Here is a 19,645-nt window from a genome sequence, read left to right as displayed (position 1 = left end):
CTCCCACTCAGTCTCAGATGATGCAACAGAGTCTTGGATGGCTTTTTGTCACCTTTTGTAAGACCCGAAGTTAACCGGTAAGTCCCACCTGCCCAAAGACCAGGTAATTTCCTAAAATTCTGAAAATTGTACTTCTTGAAAGATAACACCTGCTCAAGGACCAGGAAACTTCCTGGGATTCTGGGAGTTGTAGTTCTTAAAAGATAACACCAAAGTCTCATGGGGGAGTATTGTGGCCCATTGGTTTTGCCCTTAAGTCCCGTCAACGTATCTTGGAGCCACTTACCTGAAAAATTTCCAGGTGATGGTCCTGACCAAATTCTATGTTGGTCAGTATTTAATATTTTAATAGAGGTTTGCTTAAATTTGGCCAAAATAGTAGAACTAGTTTTTCTGGCTAATTCCCGGATTAACGCATTCTCACATAGTCTAAGGGAGTGACAGTCTCCACCTTTGCAGAACAGGAGGGTAGAAGCAATTACAAGGTCATGGGACATCATCATCCATTCCGGCTAACGAAACAGCAGAATTTCCCAATCAAAAGCCATAAGGCCAGTCCTTTAGCCCTTAAAAGGATCTCATCTACCTTTAGAAATTCTGATATCTCTTTAAGCAGCCCTCACTCAAGATGTTGAAACAGCAGGAGATGGATCAGGTAGTGATGGCCAGTCTAAACCTCCTGATGGCTGATTCCAGTCCTCAGAGATGCTGGGAGACTCTTTATCCAAACTCCTTAAATGCCATCAGTGGTAGCGTGGGCGTAGAAGTGGGTAGCTTCTTTAAAAAAGAAAGGAAAAGAAAAGAGAAAACCCAACAGTAACACCTAGGTTTAAATTCATGCCCAGCTCGTATTTGACAATCCTTCTGATAGCCCAAATACTATAAATTTAGTTGATGATAGCAGAACAGATGGAAAAAACATATGGCTTGTAGGTAGCGTGTAATGCTTGGTATTTGCGATACATTAGGGGAATTTATTTTATTTTGTCTCCTTCCTTGTGTAACTCTGTGATATTTTATCAAGAGAATTTCATATGCCTTTTGACTTATTTCTACAGAAGCATTAAACTCTCTGTGACTCAAACACGCCATTTTAAGTAGTCGGTTTTATAACCACTTCAGAGCACACGTCTTTGTACCCAGGCAAGACCCTCATTCAGGAGAGGAGCCCTTAGTTCCTGGCAGTCTGTGGGCAGAGATTACACATGTAGTAATGGAGGTGAGCATTCATGGAGACTGACTCAAGCAAAGCTTATTAAAGATGGTTCTTTAAATGAGATTTAGGTTAGAACATGGGCCTAAAGGTGTCCCCAGATCCATAGGTCTAGATTTAATATTAATCTTTGTAACTTCACACTTGAGAAGGAAAACTTGGCTGTTTCTCTCTCTCTCTCTCTCTCTCTCTCTCTCTCTCTCTCTCTCTCTCTCTCTCTCTCTCCCCTCCCTCTCTCTCTCTCTCTCTCTCTCTCTCTTTCATTCTAAACAGATATGTTTAAAATACTATGTTTCATCCTGTTAGGTGAAAAAGAGAAACTTGATGTGTAGAGGAAAAAAAAGACATAAACACATTTGTTTATATATGACCTTCAGCTTGATTTGGTTTTGGGCTAGACAGTGGTCCTCAGAACCCCATATCACTTTGAAGTTTATCTGAATTGAAATGAAACTTCCTGCTGCTTGCCTGTTAGCAATTTTGTAGGTTTTTTTCCAAAGCTAAGTATTTACTTTTTAAAGGTTTTTTTTTTTTTTTCCTTAAACACAAAGGACACGATGAAAAAAGATATTTCTCCTTAGAGGGAATAAAGAGTAAAGGTAGACTTAGCAATGGAACATACTTTAAATAAGGATTGTAAAAATGCCTATAGCTACTGCTGTTTAACAGTACACTTGTACTGAAGTCACTTCATCTTGAATTCTTGGTAAATTTTCTTCTATCAGATTCTTTCAGTTTCTCTATATGACATTTCCCCCTTTGCTTTGCCTCTGACATCAATGTATGGATCTCATATTTCTGGTTACCTTTGGAAAGGAAAGGCTTTTTTGGGGGGGTGGCATTTTACACACGTTACTCATCCCTAGATGAATTTTTATTAGCTCTCTTTGTTACCCATGGTTTGAGTTTGCTCTCACACATAAAAACTCCACGAAACTGGGGAAGAAGAAGAGTGGTCATATTGATCTGATTCTCCCATAAACATCCGTATAACATGCGTTTCTGGCTTCCTCTTAATACTGGACAAAGAGTAGAACATTACATCTAGGCAAATTTTATACTTCCCATTAAGGTACAACTAATTGCTAGTGTTTGTTTCGAATTATTATAAAAGGCCCAATCATACATACTTTATGCTTTGTTAAAAAAAAGATTTCTAAAGCAATTTCACACTCTTAATTCAATGCACAGGAAGGTGCGGGTGTCTCTCTTCTACTTCTGTCTCTGAGCACATAACCTCCCCTTCGTTATCCTTTACTGGATATCTGCATTTCTAATAGCTGATGAAAAAAATATGTGGCTAGCCGGGTGGTGGTGGCCCAGGCCTTTAATGCCAGCACTAGGGAGGCAGAGGCAGGCGGATCTCTGTGAGTTCCCGGCCGGCCTGGTCTACAAGAGCTAGTTCCAGGACAGGCTCCAAAGCTACGGAGAAACCCTGTTTAAAAAAACAACAAACAAACAAACAAACAAACAAAAAAACGTGTCTAATGATTACCACCAAGGATGGTCTCCTTAGGTACGCCTTGGATTCGTACATCTAATTGCTTTAGAGAGATATACAATGTTGCTCATCCACTATCCGGGTACCACCCAGGATGTTTTCACCACGCTGTTCTGCCTCTGTGTGTTCCCTACTTCACAGCTCTAAAACCACCCATCTTCACACCATTTCCACATTTTGACATTTCAAAAACATTCAGAATGCCAAACCCTCTCACTCACGTAGAGATATCTTGGTTGCTGTCAAATTTTGGCAGTTTTGAGGAAAGGCTACCCAAAACATCCTTGAGCAAGCTTTTGTGTGGATATCAGTTTTCAACTCCTGGGGATTTGCAACTCTGTTCAATAAGAGTACCATCTAGCGTTGGTGTAAGAGACTGTCCAACTCTCTCGTGAGGCGGCTACAATGCTTTGAATACTCACCAGCAGTGGGTGAGCATCCCGGTTGTTTCAAGACTCACCATCATAGTTCATGGGAAGAGGCCGAGGCACCCCGTTAGCCTCCCTGTCCTCACTGATCTCTAAGAAAGTCACATGAGGCGCCATGAGCGTCATCCTTTGGCTGTTGCCGATGCTCTGGACTGGGGCCACGGCACTCAGCCTGTAGCAGTACCTCATGCTGTTTTAATGTCCATTTCCCAGATGAAATATGATGTCATCTTTTTATATTCTCCTTTGTTGTCTTTGTTCACGGTGAAGTGTCCACGTTCGTTTGCGAATTATTTTTAAATTGGACTTTTTTTTTCCTCATTGTTGAATTTTAGGAGTTTTTAATGCATCTTTTATCATGCACGTCTCTTTACAAATTCTTCCCTCTAGTCCCTGGCTTGTCTTGTCCTTCTCTTGGCTATGACTTTTGCATAGACGAAGTCCAGTTTATCAACTTTTCCTTTCATGGCCCGTAGCTTGGGTGTTAGATCTGAAAGAGAACCGTCACGAAAATGAAGGTCATTTGGATGTTTCCAGTGCGTAGAACCTTCTAGTCTCACCGTTCACGCTGGGGTCAGTGATGCAGCTTCCGTGAGGTTGCGTGAAGCAAGCAAACCTGTGCCTACGTTTTCTGTCCTCTCCCTCCCCCCCAATGTTCAATCATTTTGGACATCAAATTGTTTCAACATCACTCGCAGTGAAGATTCAGATGGTTTAAATCTCCCAGTTGTACCATAGCTTATTCAATCCGATTTACAGGTCATTCATTTTGGCTTGTAATGCTAGTGTTTTTCTTGTTTTTGCAAATATAATTAAACATATATGTATATATATATATATGTACAGCCATTTATCACTATATATATGATATACCACTATATAAATGTATGTACATATATAAAATATTATATCTAAGAATGAAGGGCTGGAAAAATATTCTATATAAAAATGTAAGTCTGCCAGGGCTGGAGAGATGGCGCAGAGCTTCAGAGTTCTGGGTGGGCGAGGAAGAGGTGGGTTAACAATGAAATTGTCCTTTGTATCCGATGGAGAAGAAAAATCTGGCTTTCTCCAAAGGAGTGTCAGTGGGGCCATCAACCACTCCAGGTCGGCCTCGTGTTCAGGAGTAGCTGACCAACATATAATGGGCTTCACAGGTTTTTTTTTTTTCCTACACTTTAATTTGGTTATAGTTTGGTGGTTTGTTTTTGTTTTTATTTATTTATTTTTTTGGGGGGGGGTAGTGTTTTGTTTTCTTGGCTTTGGGGATTTTTGTTGTTGTACTGGGTTTTTGAGAAAGAACTTAAAGTTGGCTGGGTAGGGAGGAAGGGGATCTGGACAGGTGCGGAGGGGAAGGATATGATCAAAATATATTTAAATTTCAAATTGTTTGAAATAATAAAAAGTATAATTAAAAAAGAAGGAAAAGCCGGGCGGTGGTGGCCCACGCCTTTAATCCCAGCACTCGGGAGGCAGAGGCAGATGGATCTCTGTGAGTTCGAGGCCAGCCTGGTCTACAAGAGCTAGTTCCAGGACAGCTCCAAAGCCACAGAGAAACTCTGTCTCAAAAAAAAAAAAAAAAAAAAAAAAAAAAAAAAAAAAAAATGGAAAAAAAGGAAGTGTCTTTAGGAATGAGATTTTGAAATCTTCAGTTGGTAATCTTTCGCTTCACGGGGAGCATTTCTGCGTAGGACAGGACAGTTTTGGGCATAATGCTGTTCTGGGATCACTAGGAGCCCAAAGCCATTCTGTGACGTCACAGCTCTCAGACTGACCTTTGTGATGCCATTGCTTACTCCGGTTTGCAGGACTCACGAAGCGCCACTGGGAGCTGCAGAGCACAGAGCCGGTTCCGATGCGGGGTATGTGCAGGTAGTGTGAAGTGTTCACTTTACAGGAAATGGCAGAGGCACGGTCGGAAATCCCGGTCGCTTCTTCAGAAATCCCGGACGCTTCCCCTCATGACGTATCAGCTGATTCAGAGACCCCTTCCAGCCGTCCTCTGTGTGAGGACACAGGTCAGGGGGACTCGGACTTGTGGGCTATCATCGAGGAGAGTGCATTTCAGGTCCTGGCTCAGCGGTTCTTGATAAAGAGGCCGCCCCATACCCTCTGTGCCTCCGAGCCGGATGAAGACAGTAATTTATTCTCAATGACCTTTCCCAGAAAGCTTTGGAAAATAGTGGGAAGTGATAAATTTAAATCTATTTGGTGGGATGAGGCCGGGACTTACATAGTCATCAATGAAGAACTCTTCAAAAGGGAAGTGCTGGAGAGAAAGGCCCCCTTCAGAATATTTGAAACCGATAGCATGAAGAGTTTGGTCCGGCAGCTGAATCTGTACGGATTTAAGAAAATGAGGCAGAACTTCCAGAGATCCGCATCGCTCCCTGACTTCCTGGCTGAAGAAAAAGGAGTCTCTCCCTCATGTAAGTTACAGTTCTATCAGAACCCAAACTTCTTGCGTGACTGCCCCCATCTTATAGAGAGAATGAAACGGAGAATTGGGATAAAGACCGCATCCCGGGGGGCGGCCCCATCACTTCCGGATTTTAAGAACAAACATTTCAGTCCAGACTTGGACAACATTGACGACCACAGTTTGGGTGTAGCTGTTCAAACCAGCGAGAGCAGCCTCCTGTCCAGGTCCAGCATTTCAAACGTCTTTCTGAGACAGAAGCCTTCTACTGCCCAGGGAGGTTCTGATACGATGGACGGAATCAGAAGGGACTTTTCTCTGGCGACGTCGAGCTCCTATAGACCCCCTGAAGAAATTCTAACCCATTGCCCTGCTCCCGTAAATGAGGTGTCCCCTCTCCACATGGACTCGCAGAGAATCTACACCCCAGCCAACGACAACACGGTGAATTTCATTATAACTTCTATTACTCAGAACCACAGGGATGTGCCCCACTTGTGGAAGAGTTGTGTTGAGAAACAGGCAGAGCCGTCTCCTTTTCAACCCGGGTTCCGTCACTTTGCACCCAGTTCACCTACGTATTCTGACTCAAAACCACGAGGTGAACCCAAGTTACCAACGTACAAGGAAAGGGTAGCGTCCACTACGTTGGCGTCAACGTCAAATCATCACCCATCCTTATGATGCTATCAATTTTCTATTTACCAACGATCTACTTAGTTGTTTCTGGAGCTATTCAGCGTGTCAGAGATTAGAATTCTTGTTGACAATCAGACGTGTACCTGAAACCGTCACAATTGAACAATAAAACTCTATGTACACCTTAAAGAGTACTGATTGGTCTTCTAGACCTGCTGGGTATGATTCTCAGACCACAAGACAACTAGAAACTCTCTGGAACTCAGTTCCAGGCTGTCCAATACGCTCGCTCTTCTGGCCTCCATGGGCAGTACCGGCATGTGGTGTGCAGACATGCATGCGGGCAAAACTTATCCACACACATAAAATGAAATACCCGACTTAAAAAGAAAGTGTATATGCATACAAGTAAATACTGGTAGCTCTATACAAATATATCTGTGTATCCATATGTAGAGTATACACATATGTAAACACACGCAATGCACATTAAATGTGATATATTTAGCAAAGCACACATAGACACACAGAGATAAGTTTTTAGATCTTGATTCTTCTCACTTTGCAAAATGCCAAAACATTACCCATCTTAGCGTATAGTCCTTTTCATTTTTCTTTATAAATGTACAAATGTAGTTCAATTAGCTTTGGTCAGTGGGCCTAAAGGCAGTTTTTAAATTTTTTTTTCCTGTGGTAGTAGAGAGTATCTGGTAAACGCACTTGTAGCCTTGATTTTTTTTCCCTTTTGACTTTTTTGGTTTAAAGTTTTAAATTTTAGGATTCTATTTCCTAAATAATCTCTCTTTTCCAGGGAATAAGAATAATCCCATTCTTTGTATGAAGATCTTGGGACTATCATATGTCATCTAAATTTAAATCTGCATCTCAATTTTAGGTGGCTTCCATTTGTAATCTTTCCTGCATATTAAAAGCATATAGGAATGGGTCATACATAGTATGTGACTTTTCTATAGTCCACAAATTCGGAATGTTATTTAGGATTACATGTGTTCCATTCTGATCATGCTTGCCTGCAATCTCCAAACCGTCCATCTTTAGGAGCCAAAATGATTGTTGCCAAGCATTCTCCTTAATATTAATTGAGAAAATACGTATGGAACTTCTTTGTGTATGGCGCTGTGCGGGATGTGAAGCAGCCCTTAAGCAATGTCTCCCATGATGCTCTGCTCTGTCTCGGCTTCCTCACGTGCCCTCGGCTAAGGTGATTTGCCATTTTGGAAATTGGGGTTTTTAATCTGAAAAAAAAAAAAAAAAAAAAAGAGGAGCCATGACTCCTGCTTTTCTTGTTTCATTGGACTCCCGGAAGAAAGCAGCTGCAGAGATGAACGTGCAGTAGGTTGCTAAAATATAAAGAGCCGTAAAATCCATAGGATAGTTATTGTTATGATCGCAGTCTATGCTCTTAAGTGCTTCGCTATTATCTTCCCCAGCAGACTCAGCTGTCTGCAAAGCTCGAGTGGAGTCATTGTTCCTGCGATACTTCCTCAAAGCAGATGCTACAGAGGCACAGGCATGGCATGTACGAAACACTTCGTTTTACATGCCAAGGGTGTCCAACACAAATTTCTAGAGAGGCTGCGCAGAGACGATCGGGAAGGTCGTGACAACAAGGAGGAGGAAATTATAGCCAAACTGGAGATGAATCCCAAGCCTGAAGGTGTTCAAATTGAAGTTCGCAGATATCACGGGGACGCGGACAAATCGCGGGCAAAGGTTGCGTTCAGCAGTCTGTGTACTTAGGGCTGAGATGAGCTTTAGACTGATGGGAAAGGAACTTCCTCCTTCCTCATCTCCTGGATAATCTTATCGATGAGGGTATTGGCAACCACAGTCAAATCATCACTGTAATAACCACTAAATGTGAAAACAATAGCAAAGAGATTTGTGACATGTTAAGCCAAGGTCTACAAGGCTGTAGTTACAGGTTTTACTAGTGACATACAGAGTAAGCTGTATCCTTAGAGTTTGTCTCAGACAGGCAAGCACTTATTATGTGATCCGTGTTTTATTCATGATCACTCCAGGGTCAGATGTTGTTGTCTTACTTCTTTGTACAGAAAATTTATTTTTAATTAATTTATATTTGAGCCAGGGTCTTACTCTGTAGGCCTGGGCATCCTGGAATCCACTATGTTGATTAGATTGGACTCTAGCTCCCAGAGATCTGCCTGCCACTGCCTCCCGAGTGCTGGGATTAAAGGCGTGCGCCACCGCCCAGCACTGACCAAGAGACACCCTTTGTTGTTTGCTAACAATGTCTGATGTGTTTTCTGTGTTCTCCAAGGTCTCTGATTACTGTTAGTCTGTCTTCTGCCACTGAGAGTTTAGAACACTTTTCCTATCCAAAGAGCCTTGACCATCGTAAGCGTTTTCCCCACTCAAATACAACCCACAACAAACCAAAGAGTAGAGTCCTGCAATTTCGTGTTACCGTGTTTGTTGCTGAGTAGTTAACAGGGGATAAGGTTCAAAAAACAGAGCAAACCTGAATAGATTTTGGAACTTGCAACTCAAAAGAAAAATAATAAAAATCATTCAAAGTGAGAAATATTATCTGTCAGAGAAAGAGCTCTATACCTGGCCATTTCACAGGTCGGCTTTGCTGGCAGTGAGATCAACAACAACAAAATCACTCCCTGTGACAACCTGGGTGTCTGGACACCATGTTTACACACTTTTTGTCCGTCCTGCATTTTTTTGACACTTCCTATAGCTCGAAGTGAATGAGAACCCAGAGGGAAATGATGAATGGATTCAGCCCTCCTTTGCGTTGACTCAAAAGGCAGTTTTTGCATTTTCAGAGCCCGAAAACTGCCGTGGGGAGAAATTGCTCAAGGATAAAGATATCCCACCGGCAAAGGAGGTGTTCGTGTTTTTAAGACACCCATCCCTTCAGCTTCCAGCTTGCAGCTGGACTGGAGGAGGCAGAGGGTTTCAGTGTCTGGGTGATATCTCTCACTAAGGGATCACACTCCTCCACGCTCTGAGCAGTGAGCAGGCCTCTCAAAGGAGCCGGCTGCCCACATACATTTATGGTGTTGCTGAAGCATTTTTGGAAGAAAGCATTAAGGAGGGACCGTGTCACCCTTGAGCGGGATGACTTTCATCTGATCTCTATTTCCCGGGGCTCTGGTCTGGGTGCTACTTTTAAAGATCTGGCCTTGGAAAAATATCATTTCTTTTGGCTTTTCAGGAACGTTAATGCCAACCAGTCCTACAGAAAGTTCAGGTGTGGCTTAAGTAGACCAAGATGGGAGATGAAGACAGGTTTCATGCCCCATTAGAGCAGCTTAGAAAGTTTGATTCTGGTTATCCCCCTGCCCCTTTTGCTGTTTGATATCAAGCTGTGACTTCATGCTTATAGGCAAACACTCCCAACCCTCAGACCCTGGCATTCTCATGGGAATTTTCGGGTCTTTTAAAAGGGAAGAAAGACAGGGAATTTAATGTACTACTATACTGTTCTTATTCTATACAAAGCATGTCTGTGTCATCCTATAAACAGAGAGATTTTCCTTTCCGTGTCGAAATAGATACGATACACCCACTAGTAGTTTTAAAATATTTAAGATTGCAAGCAAAATCTATATAGCTGGTTACAAAACAAACAACAAGCCAACAGTCCTGCCAACTTACCTTGTTTTCCATTCCATGTCTAGAAATGATGAATTCATTTAACTCTATCTGTATGCACTAAGCATATACATCACAGAGTATTTCCTGTTGACTAACTTTCACAAAAAGTGCAGAGCGATACAAAAGTATTAATCACAGCATTGCTTATTATAAGTTATTAGAAGACACCTATGTTATAAAAACCAGAATGGGATTGGTAATGTTCTGTATAGCTATATAAAGAAACATTATATTCTCAGGAAAGTTATGTATCTCAGAAGGAGATTATAGGAGACTGTGTCTTTGCGACATGGAGAGCTGCCAACCTCACCCAAGGTTCAGTCTCCAGCAGTGAAGTAAGTAGAGGGACCTACGTTTGTCTGAAGAAACTGTGCTCAAATGTACCACTATAAACATTACTATAATATAGAGGACAAATTTATATTGTATCCTAGATCTTTCTAAAAGCCAGATTAACCACCATCTGCTTTTTGGTGTCTTCACTTCGATATTTTGCAGGCATCCCAGTCACCAAGGCCCTTGTTCTATGAAACAAGTCTTCCTGCCGTGCCTTCCGTCTCAGTAAACTCTGTTCTTGCTGGATGAGTCACCAAAGGGGAGTCCTTTGCAACTTCCACACCCAAGGCCTGCTGGTCCTCCATCCCATTATAGGGCCAACTTCTGTTTCCAATGCAGATTTCCAAACAGATTGCAAATAGCTATGTCTGCCTTTGGAAAGCCGCTGCAATCAGGGGAGTCCCCGTGGCCTCTTGCTCGGTCTTCTGCCTCGGCTTTGTTCCTTAGGTTTGGTTGTTCCTCCCTTAGAAGGCAGGGAAAGCTATTCAAATTTTTCAGCGACTTTCTATTGCTTGTAGGCAAGTTCAGTTCGATGGCTGCCATATTCCTGGGTCCCGCGGACAGTGGGAGGCTGGTCCCCAGCCCTGCCAAGCCTCATGCTGTGCCGTGTGTCTGTTTGTTCTCCATCTTTCTGACTTCTCATCCAGTTTCTTTCTCAGGGCTGTATTACAGCCCATGCTCTAGTCTTGGAATCTTCCTCTACTTGTTACGCTTCAATTCAATACTTTTTTTGGGGGGATGTCAGTTGTATCTTTCTCTTCTCTCTCTCTCTCCCTCTCTCCCTTATAATCACGTTTAATCACTAATCACACTTGTCTGTCATTCCTACGAGAATGGCTGTTTCCCAGGGACTGGGCTCTGTCTTGCCCACTGCTCTTTCCCCGGTGACCAGCACGGTTTCTGGCACACCCAGAAGCATAATACCAGCTAGCATGAAGATGGCTGCACGGTGACATAACCGGGTGATTTCAGTATTCAAATATTTGCAACCCGGCTATTCCTAAACTACAACATGGTTGACTTTTTCTAAGTTTCTTTCTCCGCGTTGGCCTAGATAATTAGCTGGAAATAAACACGCATTTTCTTTATTCTTCTATCCCATAGAAAAACGGTAAAGTAATTTTACATGTAGATTGACAGCAAAAATAAAATTAATAGGAATTTTGATAAAAGTGCAAAGCTAACAGCCCACAGCCTTTGAACTCCGAGGCATGCTGGGCTGCATGGTCTTTCACTGTGAGCCACAGGAATCGAAAGGTATTAGACCAGCTGCAGGCATACTCTCTATTATCCTGTGATTGTAACAGAACACATTGAGAATTAGAAGTTAACGTTGAATGTGAGCGCTATAGAGCCGAGACAAAACACGCTCTCTGTCTCGCAAAAGTAGAATTAAATTCTGATCAGAGTGCGTAGTCAGATGTGGGTAAAATAATATCGGATATTTTGAGATAAATGGAGCTGTATATAATAGAGTAAGTAACATTTGAATTGTGTCAATGGAAGTTGAGGTGATAATGATCCATTTGATTCGTAGAGAATGCTAGCAGCATTATACGGAAATTTAACTGCCAAAAATTTAAAGCTTATTCTTTCAAACTTTCAATTCCTCTAGACACAGAGTTTGTGTCTATTTTAGTGGCTAGCATCCCACTTACTTCTTAAATGTTCTGTGCTTCTTTTACCTTAGGAATAGAACTTACATGCACCTAGCAGCTGTATGTATGTAATTTCTAAACATTGTTGATTAGAGCCATATTTCTCCATGAGAGGTCACCTGAAAATGACCATGGGAGCAGCCACAAGAGAAAATGGATCTCCCTAAAATACACTTAGAAGAAAGGACTCACCCACACACAGCTCTGGGCTAAATGACACCTTAGATAGAGATGAACTTGCACTATGTCATGCTTAATGATCTTCCTAGCAGAGAAGAATAACCACTCCACAATAGCAGCTCCGGAACCTGAGGATCTGTGAATTCCTTGTGTGGAGGGAAAGGACTTTCGTAGGCAGGACTGGGTTAAGGGTCTTACCCTGGTGAGATTATTATGAATGGTCTAGGTGGGTCCCAAATTCATCCCCCTTATCTTTATATGAGGTAGGAAAAATGAGGATCTGGATACAGAGTGGAGGTGGCCATAGGCTGATGGAGACAGATTGGGTGATGTGACCGGAAGAAGGGATGCTGCAGAAATGGAGAACTGGATTGGGTTCTCCCCAGAGCTGCTGGAGGAAGGACACCTTCAGTTCTGTCCAGCGACAATGGTCTCGGACTCCTGGACTGAGGAACTGCGAGATGTTAAATCTCTCCTCTTTTAGCTGCCATGGCTGTGTTAATTTGTCAGGTTAAACATTAATTTTCCGATCCAGACACTTCACTTTGCTGGCATCCAGAAACTTCCCCCACGAGTTTTCCAGAATGACAGTATTAAATGATTCATTTTAAAGGTAAATATTTTTTTAAGTGAAAAAATGATATAGTGAAAATGACGAAATTTTTAGAATGTGCTCCTTTTTGGAAGAGGAGGCTGTCAGGTGGCGAGAGCCAGAGGCACTGGAGGGTACACGGTCATTGCTGTTTTCTACGCATAGTGGGGCAGATGCACACGTGGACTTAGAGAGCTTGGGACAGCGTGGGGAGGCAGGACCTAGGCGAGTTGAAGCCAGATGAAACTCCCATGTGGAGAGGGAGGTGGAGCACCCAGACCCAAGAAGCTATTAGTAGCTGATGGCTTCCACGTGAGGGAGAGTCAGCTTTCTTTAAAGGGATGGCTACTTGCTGGCCTCATGCCCTCTGGTGATGGTCAAACACCAGAGTCTAGGTAACATTAATGGGATCCAGTGGTTTTGAAGTAACAAAGAGGAGGCCCAGTTGGCTGGGTATAAAATGGAGGAAGTGGATGCAGGAGGAAATCAGAGAGGGGATGAGTTCAATCCAAATGCAGCATAGGAAATTCCCAAAGAATTCACAAAAATTAACCCTTTAAAGTTTACTAAAACCCAATCTTTCATAATTTCAGAACAGACTGCATTGAAACTATCACCAAAGAACTTCATGCCAAAAGATTTTTAAAATGACGTGAATTCTAATCTTCATTTTACTTTTTCAAGGCAGTTTAATCTTAAAGTGTTCCTATCAAGTTTATAGAATACTCAAGAAGTGAAGATTCATAAAATAAGCAAGTCAGCTGTAATAATCTAAAATGTTATAACATATAAAGGGGGAATTGTTAAGGACAAGTTGATGATTACAAAATCAGACAAGCATGTGATGAATTAATTTGCTTGTTTCATTATTAATGAAAAATTTGTCAACTGACCTTAAAAATGTTGTTTTTTTAAAATAATATTCTAGGCAATCTAGATAGTTTTTCTTGATATTGTATGTAACTTACAGATACAATTGGCTTGTTCTGTTTATTAAACTAAAACCCTTTTATTTGAAAACAATTCTGTATTTAGAGGATGGTAATAAAGAAGTTATAAATCATCTGTATTTCTTTTTAAGTTCTTTTGGCTATTGAAGACATAGAAATGGAATTGAGTTAAGAATCCTTTATCTAGTTTTGTTTAGACAACTGTGACAGGTACAAATGCAATTTTATTTACCTTTCTTATTCAATTCAAGCACCTTACTTCATCTTCCCTATTGCAGGGAATTTTAGCATTTTTTTCTATAAAAATAAACACCCTTGTCTTGTTTTCGATATCTGAGGGAGACGCTTCAGCATCCCACATTAAGTGAGATGGCAGACAGAGATCTTCTTGAAAAATCTCCTTAGGGCATGGAGGGATTGCTCTATTCCTAACAACCAACAATATACATTATGGATATGAAATTCTATCGTGTGTTTTATTCACAGTTAATATAATCATATGTTTTTTTTCTTAAGCTCATTAATTACTAATATAGAAACATTTGGCTGTCTAAACATTGAACCAGCCAGGCACCTAGAATAAGCACTACTCATAACATACAGTTATTTTTATTCATTGCTGGGGTTTAGCTTACTAGTCCTTTATTCGGGATTATTGCATTGTAAAATTTATGACAGATGCAGATCTGTCTTTTTGTGTGTTATCACCTTTGGGATCAGCGTGACATTAGTGTCATAAATCAAGCTGAAGGTCGTTCTTCCTGTTCTCTCTGCTGGAGTAAAATGGTGTTCGTTCCTTGACGCTTTGGCTACAATCTCATCTCTGTTTTTGATCTCTGTGACGACCCATTTGGATATATAATAAGCATTGGGCTGATCGGATTATTCGTCTGTCTTGACTGAAGACTTGGGTTCAATTTCAATGGTTTATTGTCTGCTTGTTTTCGGCTCCATGCACTTCTGTTCTTATGCGTATATTCCTGCTGCCTCCCATGTTATGCGGTTCTTATTTCTTCAGCTAGGAACTACGAACTGAGGGTCACCCTGTAACCATTAGCACTGCCTTAACAACACTCTGAACTCAGAACATTGTATTCGCTTTCAACCAGTGCAGTTGTTAGCTCTCTGCCTTGACTAGTGGAGGACTATTTAAGTGTTTAACATTAACTATCAAATATCTGAAGTTTTTTTTTTTTTTTTTTTTTTTTTTTTTTTTTTTTTACTATTACTGATATCTAGTTTGAGTCCACTAATGGGCAGATGAGATAGTCTATGTGCTTTTAATGATTGATTTTTAAATCTGTTATCGTTTGCCTATGTCTCTGGATGTGATCTATCCTGGTGAACCTTCTATAAACAATGCGAAACAAGGCTTGTTGTGTAGGTTCTTGGCTCAGTTCTGTGTTCTATTTAATTTCCTTCTTTGTAGTTTTTTTTTTCTCCCATTACTAGTAGCAAAGAGACATTAACTAGCTTTTAAATATGTTGTCATTCTGAGTTTTCACAGGGGCGTGGTAAATCATCAGTGAAAATTGTTAAAAAAAAAAAAAAATTCCTGTCATGGGTTGGCAAGATGGCTCAGGGGAAAAGGTGCCTGCTGCCATGACAGATGACCTGGATTTGATCCTTGGGCCCCATGTGGTGGAAGAAGAGACCTTACTTCTGCAAATTCTGCGCGTGCGCGCACACACACACACACACACACACACACACACACACACACACACGAATGTAATCACCCAGATAAACAAGCAGATAGCCTAATGCAAATCTTCACCTCTCCCTCTGTTCCTCCAAATCCAAACCCTGGTCTCATTCCCAATTCTGGGACAAAACACACTAATCCCATTGGCTGCGAATAAGACCAGCACAGTTTAAAAGCTAAATCTGAAGCAAGCTTTAGTTAAATACTGGCCAGGTTGATGATGAATTCTCTGGCCGGGTCCATCTTTGGTTTCCCAGGAAACGGTCCTGAGTCACTGTTTGCCGGGGCTTAAAGGATTTCTCATGGGGTCCAATCAGGGGCAAGCATACATGCTGACGTATTTCCTGCCTGTGAACCTCCTGCCCAGGTGTGATTAAGCACATCCGGAGGAGATAGGTCAAATAAACTCATTTAAAGGAACAAAACGACGTGGCTCCCATAAACACAGCCTCTAGCATTTCAGGACCTGTCTGTGCTTAGGCCAGGGGCTTGCAGATCAGAGGTACATTTGTTTTGTGGATCTTGTAGGCATAGGAATTAAAACTGAAAATGCAGCTTTGGCTCTCACAAACGCCTACCACAGCTTCGTCTTTCTCTCTGCCTCCACCTCCAATGGATCATGTAGAACCTGTTCTGGAACCTTTCTTCCCCCTGCCTACTCTGTGTTTTCTCATAGCCCCAACTTCAGCAGGCGATTCTTTGGGAACCTCCGGGCTACCGCAGCCAGGCAGCCAGGGGATTGGGTAGGCCCATAGCAGATTTTCACGGTTCTCTCCCTTTCTCCATGTCCAGTCTTCCAGTTCCATCACCGGCTCTGTAGCATGGCTGGCCACCTGCCCAGGCCCCTCTTTCCTCTCTGCCCTATCTCCAACCAATCCCATATACCTTCTCCTCCAACCTCCGTCCCCACTCTTCCTCTTATCCCGGCCCCCATCTCCAGTAGGAATTCTCTGGGAACCCACCAGCAGAGCCTGGAAAAGCAAGTGGGCTAGCAAGGAAGGGAGGCAAGCTTCAGATCTTTCCGATTCTTCCCCTCCATGTCTAATCCCTTAGCCTCAATGACAGCTCTGTAGGACGCTACCTGCTGGGGCCTCTCCCCACTCTCTGCCCTGATTGCCAGGGGACTAAACGGATCCTGATGGGATCACCCTACTTTCTTTCCACCCGTGGACACCCTCAGTTTACCCCGCCTAAAAGGCCTAACCCCGTTCCTAAGTGACAGATCCTAAAACCGAGAACACATTTTACCAGGAACTCCCGGTAGCCACACCTATCAGGATCCCAGAAGAATTTTCTGCCAGACAACACACAGCCACCACACTCTCCTAAGAACCAGAGGGGGCACCAGAAACAAGAAACAAAACACCCACCAGTCAAAGACAAGACCAAATATAAAATAATACATCATCTTCTTAGCAGCATATGGAACGTTCTGAAAAAGTGACCATGTATTTGGACACAAAGTGAGTCTCAACATACTCAAGGAAATACTTCTTATCCTGCCACTTCAGAAAAAAAAAAGCTGGATATCAAGAATAGAAGTAGGAGAACAGTTGCAAACTCATGGAATCTGAACAACTCGCTACTGAATGAAGAAAAGGGTCAAGATGGATATTAGAAAATAAATACTTTCTAAAACTTAATGAGAATGAATACACAACATACCTACACTACGGTACACAATGAATACAGTTCTATGGGGCAAGTTCATAGCACTAATTGCCTATGTGAGAAAGCTTGGAGAGATCTCATACTATTGACTTCACAGCACACCTGAAAACTCTAGAACAACAAGAAGAAATCACACCCAAACAGAGAGATGGCAGGAAATAAACTCAGGGCTGAAATCAATAAAATGGAATCAAACCAACAAACAAAATATAAAGAATCAAGAATTGGTCTTTGAGAAAAATCAATAATGTTAGGGAATCCTTATTGAAAGTAACTAAAAACCAAGGAAACAATATCTAAATGAACTAAATTAGAGAGTTTTCAAAGGGAGGGGGCATAAAACAGACATCAAGGAAATCCAGAGAATCATAAGGACATACTTTCAAAACCTGTACTCTACCAAATTGGAAGATCTAAAAGAAACAGATAATTATCTCAGTACATACCACTTCAATCAAGATCAGTAAACAGTTTAAACAGACCTACAATTCCCAGTGAAACAGAAGTAGTCATGAAAAGTCTCCCAAACAAAAATAATACCAAAGAATATGCTTTTAACTCAGGTAGATTTCAATCAGACTTTCAAAGAAGAGCTAACCCCAACACTCCTCAAATTATCCCACAAGAAAGGAGCACAAAGAACATTGTCCAATTTGTTATCAAGTGATTTATTATCAAGTAGACATTAAATAATATATGTTTAAAACTTAAAAAAAAACAAGTGTAGCTATAACTCATGTATACAACTGTTTTGCACCTAAATTTCTCTGTTTGTAAAATGGATCTGAGAAACTTTATATTTTGCCTCCTTTCAGAAAGTGATGATGGGACCACAGTTCCTCTGAAGCTACATGAAGACCCATCAAAGAAAGAGAATTACAGGCCTAGATTCCTTATGAAAATGGATGCAAAAATTCTCAAGAAAATACTTGCCAACTGAATTCAAGAACACATTAAAAGGGACCCACTGTGATCAAGTAGTCTTCATCCCAGAGATGCAGGGATTGTTCAACATATGTAAATTGATAAATGTAATCCATCATATAAACAAGCTGAAAGAAAAAATTAATCACATGATCATCTAGTTAGATATAGAAAGGGCCTTTGACAAAATCCAGTACCCCTTCATAATAAAAGTCTTAGAGAGATTAGGGATCCCAGAGACATAACCTCAGCATAATAAAGGCAATTTACAGCAAGTTCATCATCAACATGGACTTAAATGGAGAGAAACAAACAAACAAACCAACAAAATGTTTCCACTAAAATCAGGATCAAGACAAAGATGTCCACTCTTTCCATAGCTACTCAATATAGTACCTTGTAGTTCTAGTTAGCACAATTAGAGAACTGAAGGAGATCAAAGAGATGCAAGTTAGAAAGAAACAAAGTATCTTTATTTGCAGATGATACAATAGTATGCATAGTGGCCCTAGAAATCCACCGCGGGACTCCTACAGCTGATAAACACCTTCAGCAAAGCTGCCCGATACAAAATAAACTTACAAACATCAGTAGCCCTCTTACACACCAACAACAAACGGATTGAGAAGAAAATCAGGGAAACGGCACCTTTCATGACAGACTCAAATAATATAAAACATCTCGGGGGTAATTCTAACCAAGCAAATGAAGCAAACTAGTCCTAAGGGCGGGTCACATGCCCAGCAGAAGACTGTCAGCTGAAAAGGAACTCGACATCGTCTTGGGAGGTCAGGGCTTTCCTTTTTCCTTTTTTTAAAATAAATTATCTTATTACTTTCTTATACACATCCATACTTGTGATCGATATATGTATATATATGTATCTCAACAGAGAGAAATCCATCTTACCCTACAGGTCCTTTGTGCATATATTAAGACTTCTAATTTGGTGTTCTTGTGGGATTCCTGCGTGTGTGAAGGAGTGGGTCTCTGGGTCTTGTGCCTTTGACTCTTTTCCTTCTTTGGTTTGCTTTGTCTAATTAGAAGGCATGAGTTTTGTTGTATCTTGTATTTCACCATTACTCCTTAGAAGCCTGTCTGTTTTCTAACGAGAGACAGAAAGGGAGAGGATCTGGATGAGAGTGTAGCTGGGAAGAGACCCTGAGGAATAAAGAGAGGGGAAATCTTTAGCAGGAAGTATAAATGAGCAAATGATGGGGAAGCTTTGTTAACCAATTATCTTCAAAAGGTGGGACCAAGTTAGGGTGTGGCTTTCTGGGACCCGGAGAAAAACGCCTGGCTTTAGTCTGCTAGGCCATTGACCGAAACAGCTTTATTCATTAACCAATAAAAGCAACACATAAGTTTTTCAGATCATTTTACAGACAGAGGAATTTAGGTGCAAAGGAGTTACATACGTGAGTTATTACTACACTTGTAGGAGAATTAATAATTCCCACAAAGTACAGTGTCTTCTTCACGTCTACCTTTTGTTTTCAACATCTATTATTTAGTGGCTACTGGATAACAAATCACTATGATATTTAGATTTCATTGGATAAGCTAAAATGGAAATGTGGCCAGAATGGTGACATATGTTTGTAATTCTAATCAGGGGCCTTAGAAAGGAGGATCAAGAGTTCAAGGCCAGCATGAACTACGTACAATCCAGAGAGAAGGGGCCGGGGAGAGAAAAAAATAAACATGGAAGCTTTGTTTTAAAAAGTGTTGCAGTATGCTCTTTTTCTTTGACAAGCCAATGGTGGATTATA

General features: G+C 41.3%; 1 protein-coding gene across 1 annotated transcript; it reads left to right on the top strand.

Annotated features, from left to right (window-relative positions):
* The first annotated feature begins 628 nt into the window (after window positions 1-628).
* On the top strand, window positions 629-6,245 carry LOC119803824 (heat shock transcription factor, Y-linked-like). The gene is made up of 2 exons (XM_038315251.2): window positions 629-766; window positions 5,040-6,245. Exons 1-2 carry the CDS (start codon window positions 629-631, stop codon window positions 6,243-6,245), a joined length of 1,344 nt encoding a protein of 447 aa, XP_038171179.2.
* Window positions 6,246-19,645: the final 13,400 nt, after the last annotated feature.

Source organism: Arvicola amphibius, chromosome 18 (genome assembly GCF_903992535.2).
Source record: "Arvicola amphibius chromosome 18, mArvAmp1.2, whole genome shotgun sequence".
NCBI lineage: Eukaryota > Metazoa > Chordata > Mammalia > Rodentia > Cricetidae > Arvicola > Arvicola amphibius.
Note: the sequence above shows the minus strand (reverse complement) of the source record. Positions and strands in the feature narration are given on the sequence as shown.

Excerpts from the sequence above, each read along its gene's own strand:
- LOC119803824 (XM_038315251.2), top strand. The coding sequence starts at position 629 with ATGTTGAAACAGCAGGAGATGGATCAGGTAGTGATGGCCAGTCTAAAC. Across the intron at positions 767-5,039 it reads GTGGTAGCGTGGGCGTAGAA|GAAATGGCAGAGGCACGGTC; the intron begins GTGGGTAGCTTC and ends TTCACTTTACAG.